This window comes from Necator americanus, chromosome II, assembly GCF_031761385.1.
Source record: "Necator americanus strain Aroian chromosome II, whole genome shotgun sequence".
NCBI lineage: Eukaryota > Metazoa > Nematoda > Chromadorea > Rhabditida > Ancylostomatidae > Necator > Necator americanus.
The window spans coordinates 5756293-5765138 of NC_087372.1; the positions used below are offsets into that span (position 1 = coordinate 5756293).

General features: G+C 38.2%; 1 protein-coding gene across 1 annotated transcript; it reads left to right on the forward strand.

Moving 5' to 3' along the window:
- Positions 1 to 6577: 6577 nt before the first annotated feature.
- RB195_016963 (uncharacterized protein) lies at positions 6578 to 6928 on the forward strand (the record flags this gene model as incomplete). The annotated part of the gene is made up of 1 exon (XM_064183732.1): positions 6578 to 6928. The coding sequence occupies one exon, from the start codon at positions 6578 to 6580 to the stop codon at positions 6926 to 6928; it is 351 nt and encodes a 116-aa protein (XP_064039613.1).
- Positions 6929 to 8846: the final 1918 nt, after the last annotated feature.

Genomic DNA, 8846 nt, shown 5'->3' on the forward strand with positions numbered 1-8846 from the left:
AGAGCTGGATTTGGGAGTGATTTAAGTACAAGTAAGTATTTCGCACGCCTTTTTCCGCCTTCTTAAACTCACATTACCTTCTAACGACTCCACAAATATCCACAAAAGACGTTCAACAACAAGATAAAGTCTACATATTCAAAAAAAATCCATTTACATAAGACATACCCTATTTCAGGAAATGTGAGGAATTTATGAGCAGATGTCGGAAAAAACTGTGTCCAGAAATTTGCGAAAAATGACGTCAACGAATTTTTCTTTCAAAGAATTTAAAGCATGAATATTTTGTGGCCTCTCTTTACAATTTCACTGCGAGTTCCCACGTCAATGCTCCTTCAAAAAAGAAACGAACTATAAACACGTTGAGGAGGCCAAAACAGCTAATCGTCAACTGCAGCATATGAGCGCCGCCCAGCAAAATTTTCCCGGGATTTCAAATTATTTCAGCAGTATCATATTAGGAAACGTGTGCGTTTGTGTATATATGGGTAGCTTATTTTGTTGCCATCATTCTCACGCTATATATAACCTTCAGAAGAAAGCAAACAATTATGGAATGGCTACATTAAGATTCTAATTTTATCGAGGTTACGATAAAGAATAAAAGTATAAACGTAATAATTACTCATTAAACAAATGAACAGCGGAAATGGTTCCTTTTTTTTTGGAAGTCTTTCACGGTCTAATGATAGCTTTAGGATTAATTAATTGTTAGCAAGGAGGGATAGATTAATTAAATTTAGCGAAGAATAATAAAATCGGAAGAAAAAGAAAGTACGACTATTGAATGATTAGCAACAATAGAAGAAAAATTATATATTTACCAATTAAACCACAATAATCTACAATTCTTAAGAAATTTCATACGCATTCCTAAGAATTTATTATAAATTTTTGTAGAATTTCTACGTCCTCAGAATGAGTATATGTCCTCGTCTCCGCGTGAAAATTATGTGAAATAAATGAAATGACGTAATTATGGATAATTCTCCATCCATAAAAAGACCAAGTTTCTAGAAAGATCGCAGCATAATAACAAAAAAAATACTGCAAACGTTTTTATGTGATGGCAAACTCGCTATAATACCATCATCAAGGGTTGTATTTTTTTTCTGATACAGTACGGCAGAATCTTTCTTTCTCATTTCTAAATGTATATGTTGGTGAAAAAAATCACAAAGATTCTTTTTTCCTTTTTTAAGCCAACAATCAGTCGAATGTTACAGCGTGATAAGCAGGGTGAAATACAAAGAAAACATATTACTGAAAGTAACAGCTATGTGCTCTATTCAGACGTGAAAACATCATTAGCAAACTTTGTGGCTGACAAAAAAGGCCAGTCAATAATAACAATTATTTTGCTTTTCAACGAATGAATTAGTTTTCAAGTGATCAAGTAATTTTTTCTCTTTTTTTTAGAAGCATTTCTCTCTTCCTTTTCCCATTTCTCGTTTCCAAGAAAAATTTCTTGTTATAGAGTTAGTTGAGTCTAACATTAACATGATGCTGAAGGACTGCAGATTCAAAATTGCAGCAACATGGCGTATTTAAAAAAATTGCTGACACTTTCCAATGTTTTTTTTTAATTTTAACAACTAATTTCAATTTTTACACTTACTAGTGGCCTATTTTCCCTAAACGCTATTTTACCAAATAACAAACTAAAAAAAGAAAGTTGTGTTAATGTGATTTTTCCTGGAAATTTCTCTTGTCTCCGACAAATGAAAAACACCTATAAATCAATCTTTGCATTAATTTCATTACAAATTTTCAAGAAGTCAAGAGTTTTTTTTTAATGATTTTTCATTTCTCGTAAATCCTGCAATTTCGCGCCAAAGAATATTGCGATTTCATTCAAAAAGAGTCAATCCTGCTATTTCATTCCAAGAATATTCACATTATCCGTTCTCCTTCGGGAAAAGGGATAATGTGAATATTCAGTACAAAGCCCCTATTTGAAAAGAATGTGGGAAAGAATGGGAATGAAAGAGTCAGTTGAGCTTTATATTTTTCTGGTTTTTTTGTATTATTTTTGACAAAACAATCAAAACATTTTATTGACTTTTTGACATATCGAAAATTTTCCTCGAAAGAATTCTAGCCGTTCAAACTGTTCCCTATTCAAGAATCCTTCGTGAAAGAAAAACCTCATCTAAAAAAATAGAAAAATAATAACTGTTCGATATATTTGAAGGTTTCATTCTGCTGAGAATGATGTAAAAAAACGCAACATTTTATGGATTGAAAAAAAAAACATCTCAATTCATTTCGAGAAAAAAAAAATTGGATTTTTTTCATGTGAGAAAAAAACGGAGGAGAAAATTAAACTCAATTCTGACCGTGAGATAGAAGCAGAGTAATTTGCTACAAACGTCTTGCACAGATAAATCTCACGAGAATTTTGTATTATTAGGAAAAACATGGAATTATAAATAGTAGGGATTGTCTAGAATAGAAAAACCTTATAACTACGACATGAAGCCGTGCTATGTATCAATTGTAAACACGGCTTCTGAATAATAAATGACTGAGACATCGCTGTGACGACTGTGAATTTTGTATCGTCCATGATGTCACCGTAGCATCCATTATTTAAGAAGAACAATAAGGGAAATGCCGGCGAGGATTGGACTTCCGCGCTTAGAACATCCCAGCACTGACATTCATTTGGTGCACTTCTAGTCAAGGGCATGCATTTTAGAGCAGGAAATGTAACGCAAATCTTTCGCTACTCTTTCGGCACATTCAGCAAGTACATTTGAGCGAAAGAAAGAAGTTCTTCAGAGAAAAAAATCGACACGAAGACTTTCTGCGGGAACAATTTTCTCAGAAAAAAATCGATACGGAAACTCCTTACATGGGAAAAAAATTAAAAACAATTATTATTTAAAGGCATCACTCCACGAATCTGAGGTGGTACGGATTTCAGGTGGAGTATTCGTATACGGGATGGGAGACTATGGAGAGGGGGTTGATTCCGTCCATTTCTTCCTAATTGCCGTAAAAAACGGCCCGGAAGATACGCCTTCGGGAGTACTGGCGCACTATTTTCTAGAGGGAGTTCGACTGGAGCGCGCCAGCCTTGTGCCGCATCTTCTGGGCCGTTTTTTACGGAAATTAGGAAGAAATGGACGGATTCACCCCCTCTCCATAATCTACTGTCGTCTATACGAATACTCCACCTGAAATCCGCACCACCTCAGATTCGTGGAGTGGTGCTTTTAAAAGTAATCATAGTTGTGTTGATCTAATCGACATAATTCTGGCCTCATAACAAACTCTCTCAAAACCCCAAAAAGGATGATATGATCGGGGGGAAAAGAAAAATTGCAATTCTTTGCGCAAATCTTTTCAAACGATTTAAAATGATTGAGAAAATGTACTGCGAAGCATCCTGGAAGAAAAAGTCAGGCAAACTGACACGATTTTTCAGCTGCTCTTTTCCTAAAGATAAAGCTAATTAAATTTATTTTTTAAAAAAAAGCAGAGATCAAAAGCAGAAAAAGCAGAGAAATGCATGGCTGAAAGTTTGCACTAAGATCGAAACAACATCCGAAAAATATAGAAACAGTTGCGCAGAAAAATTCAGAACCGCCCGTGGGTTGATTTTAAAAAGTTTGCAGAAATAGCCGTTGTAAAACATAAACTGAACAGGTTTCATGTCAATAAAAAACATAGAAGGGATTAAAGTTCTATCGGGCCACCCCTCCTCCTCCAACCTCTTTATCCTCACCCGTACTTAACTGCTCTCATTGCTCTGAGTTGCTAGACCTTAATGACCATTAAAATATTTATCGCCTAGAATGCAGTACTATTGACTGATCTCGCATGAGGATTAGAAAATAAGTGAGCAGAAATTTTTGTGGAATAAAAATGAATAAAATAAAAATAAAATAATATATATGTAAATGAATAAATGAAGAGAAAGACAAATAGAAATCAAAAAAGGAATCTAAATTTTTCATGGATAATAGGACATGAGAAAATAAAGAAAATTTTTGTGAACAAAAATAAAAATAAAGAAATTAATATATATGTAAATGAATAAATGAAGAGAAAGACAAAAAAAATTCAAATAAAGGAATCTTAATTTTTCATGGATAACAGGTGATTGCAGAGAGTTGGCGCATCAATGCTCATCTCATACGCTGACGAAGATAACGGATCCTAGCGTGTTGTCCATGAAACCACGCTGTCGAGGCTGAATTAATTCATTTCGCTGCTACCACGTGCCGAAAATAGTTAGATGTCAGGCTACGCCTCGGCGAATGTTTGTGGAGCACCGTTCAAAATAGCAAATAACATGAAAAAGCAGCACAAGAAAAAAAAAACAAAAACAAAAATTGAGTCATAAACAGATTCCGAGCAGGTGCATGACCACTACAGTTATTTTTTTCACAAACAATGTTTTACCTGAAAAAGGGATTTTTTTTTAATCGCTACGGGGGCAGAGTTTCGGTTACACGTTGGACAGCAGTCTCGCATGTTGTGAATGTTCACTTTGATTTTTTTTTCGTTCACCTTGAAAATGGAGGATCAAAAAATGCACTTACGCCATGTGACGCCCTGTGAATTTAAACTGGGGATTACTGTAGCGGTCACGGCTCAAAAAATATTGAGCATTGTGCATGGAGAGGGAGCGAAAACCGATCGGAAAGTTAGAAATTGGTCTGTCAAATTTCTTTCTCGAGATGGGACCCTGAAAGACGAACCAAGAGAGGGGTCCCAGTTCAAACTTTGATGACAATATCTTGAAGACAATATTGGAACAAAATCCATGACAAACAGCGAGAGAGTTAGCAGAGAAGCTCAATACATATTAATCACAATAAATCAACATCACAATAAATGCACAAAAAACAAAAGGGAAATTATTTACTACTCAATCTAATAATTATTTCTGTGTTCGATTAGTTTCTGCGTTTGCTAAAAAAAAACTGAGAAACAAATGTTCAGCAACAAAAAAGTGACAAGTTCGATGTCCAGCAAGTCACGTAAAGATCCTGACAAGCATGCAACAGCTGAGGTCTCCGCTCAACCACCGCCATCGTTGCTATGACCGATCTTCAATGAACCCCAGGTATAATGACGATACAATAAAAATGTTTATAGCTTGATCCGAGGTTGTTTAAAATTTTTATTGCTGGCTAACGTTTTGGCAATTTCTCGTTCTCTACAGCTAAAAAACGTGGAATCGACTGCATCGAACCTACGAACAGACGAATCATTCGCTCAACGGTAAAAAAAAACTTCTCCCCATCGATCTCCAAGTTTGAAATGTAAATGCGAGATCCCAATAAGAAAGGAACGAATAATTCCCAGGATCAAAAAGGGCACTTGATGGGATTTTATAGCTTTCCATTACCCAGTTCAAAGTTTAGACTTCTGGAATAGATATAGAACGCCTTCAAATCTTTGTGTCCTGTAGTGAATAGTTTATCTCATCTTATTTAATTATTTATTTATTCAATACTTCACATATACCAATTGCGCAAAAAAAGAAAAGAGAAACATTGTTTTGTCTTTGCCTAAACAATTTTGTAATTTTGTCTGATTCAGAACATTTTTTGAAAGATCGGAACCCAAGAACCCCAAAAGTTCCCAAAAGTATTTGCTGAGATAACGATCTTAACTCCGAGATTGCTCCGGTCTGACGCCGCAACGTGCAGTTACCTCATTCCGTGGAATCACAAGATTTCTTCTTGCCATCCAGGTGTTCATTCGCTCGAACACATGGTGGTCTAACTGACCCACCGATGAATTCGCATCACCGTTACGCCTCCTCTACAGCAGATCGGGATAAACGACACATGGGCTTATCTACAATCACTTTCTTTCTTTTACAATTTTACTTTCCCTACACATGGATGATAAGAGGAAATCTTGTGACTTTACAGTACTCGATAACCACAAAAATTGGAATCTCCATTATTCGCACAAATTTGGCTTACGGTACGGTAGTGAGGCTTATGATATGCATAAGCCTTTGTCTAAGATGCTAAGAGGAGTTCTAGGATTCTCGTCACAAATTTTTCGAGACCTCCTCTAACACCATCGAATGGGAATGTTAATTTGGGCATAAATAAGTTTTACATAAAAGGATAAAAGAATAAAGGATAAGGTGTCTAGGGTTAATCAATCCGCTTGGGATGCGGCACCACGTTCACTTCAATTCAGAATCGTTTGAGGTTTACGAACGTGTAACTGGCCTATACAATGACTTGAGGCGGCTAACCGATGTGTCAAGTCAGTGTTTTTATCCTCCAGGACAAGTGTGGTACCAATTTATCGACCCCAGAGGGATGAAAGTCTTGGTGAGCACTAGAGCGGATTCGAACCTCCGATCGATCGTGTGGTCACAGGGGAAACTCTTACCGACTACACTACACCCACCCATTGCACAAAAAGATACTTTCTCCTCTCCAAACCAAGATTATTTTGGTAATGTGTTCTTATTCGTACCGATAGGCAGCACTAGCCTGTACTTTTCTCTTTCGTTGAAAACAACAAAAGGCAATATAGAACACGAATTTCTATTATTTCTCTCAAATATTTCTCTCAAATAAGAGGACTTGCTATGGGCCAAAGGCCTGCTTCAGTTCTTGCCGTTTGCTTTATGAGTAGAATAGAACAACCAGTGATGGAACGTCTTCCACAGATGTACTGCCGTTATATCGACGATTGCTTCATTATAACATCAACGCAATCCGAAATGGACGAATGCTTTAGAATTTTGAATGAACGATCGCAGTACATAAAACTCACTCGAGAACAACCAAAAGATGGTTGGCTGCCTTATTTGAATGCTCAAATAAAACTAAACAATGGCATTGCAAGTGTAAAATGGTATCGCAAGGAAAGCTCGAAAAACATACTGATAAACACAAAGTCAGCCCATCCTAATGGCATGAAAAAAGCAGTTATTTGAAATATGGTCAAAACAGCAGCAGCAATGTGCACAGGGGATAGAGAACGGGAGATATCACTAAAACTAGCCACAAGCATAGCTAGTTCAAACGGTTACTCGAGATTGAAATCTAACACCCAATCTCGAACCACGAACGACAGGAGTGAGGATCCCACGTGAGGTAGAGTTCCTTTGTGCATCCCCTTCGTCTCTGACTCCTTAACTGCTGCTATACACCAGACTCTTTTGCGAACACAGCTGCAAGATGATGTTGTGTTGGTGAACATCCCGAACGACAGCATCAAGCGACAGTTAGTTCGCAATAGATTCCACGATAGGCAATGCGAGTCAGAATGTTGCGTAGTTTGTCCATTCGGTAAGGCCGGTGATTGCACGAACATCGGAGTTATTTATCAAATAGAATGCCTAACGTGCAATGCCATTTATATTGGAGAAACTGGAAAGATGCTGAACGTGCGTATCAAGGAACATTTGGTTGGTAAAAGGCGAGGGAGTTCGATGACACCGTTAGGGCGCCACAAAAATGATAACCATAATGGAAATGAGTTTGAAATAAAATGTACGATATTAGCGCACGAGAAAGAAATATCTGCTAGGAAGGCTTTGGAAGCATTCTGGATTTCCGTCAGGAATCCGTCCATGAATAACAAAAATGAGTGCTTATCAATTACCAATGACTTCTTGCCGTTCGTAACACTTTGTGAGCTATAAGATTGCCCCACATGCAGTTCCTTAACGTTATCCAGACACCAGTACCTAAGGATACTGCACAGTGCGTAGATCTCATTCACCTTGGTGGCAATCTTTAAGAACGCGGTGGTTTACCAACCCCGCTAGTCGGTGAAACTGGTCAGTTGTTTTCCTTTTAAGGTCTTGCGTGGTGTACTTGGAACAATATCGAGGGTTGGCGAGGAGAGAGGAGGACTTTGATGGGATACGCATGGTATCAAAGACCTCGAACCATTTTCAGGCCTTTGAAAAAGACGAATTTTTCGAAACGTCAGGCCAATAAAAAAGTTTCACCTAAACCTCGTTGGCATAACAAGAAAACATTAATATAGAACACGTTTCGCACCACCAGCAGCGTAGATGGGAAAATTTACAGTTTTTCAACGCTCCAGTGGACATTTCACTTAGAACGTACGGTAATGGTATAGTTGGGTCAAAACGACATGAAGCACGGACCGTTGCTTGAGCGGCCGCTCTCAGAAGCGGTGCGGTGGAGACAGCGGTTGGAATCGACGTGGGACCATGGCGAACTGCAGAGGTGAGTGGCGGCAGCGAGGACCTTACACGATCTCAACCGCTACGCTCTACCGCTCCGCTTCGAGCGCAGTCGCTTGCGCAAATGTCCGTGCTTCATGTCGTTTTGACCCGACTATACAGCAAACGATACCAGTTACGATAATACCGTAATTCGGTATCTACTATTTAATCGGAACCAAGGTAAGAAGCCGATAGTACTAAATGTGACCCGCACAGCCCCACTCTGTTGGCGCTATAGGAAACGTAGGTGTTAGTCGCATTTTACTAGGAAGTAGCAGTTGATGACGGCTATAAAGCAATGGAACCGGCGATTTAAAAAAATATATAGGAGCATATTCAGAAAATAACCGTGATTTGCAGAAAGCACCTCTTTACGTACCACTTATTTGCGACGAGGTTAGCATTGTCTGGGAAGAGCTAGTTTTCAAGAATTTGTAGCGAGACCTAAAAACCCCCTCCCCCCCCCCCCCCCCCAGCCCCCTCCCCCCTAGCTACCTCGAACAATAGCTTACATACAATTATCTCTATCGGCCAACAAAGAAAGTGTTTGTACAAGTATATATGTCCTTCGTCTGAATTCCTGAAAGCAAGACGGAGACAAATGCTTACGACAGAAGGAACAACGTGTGAAAATGAACAACGCTTAGATTGT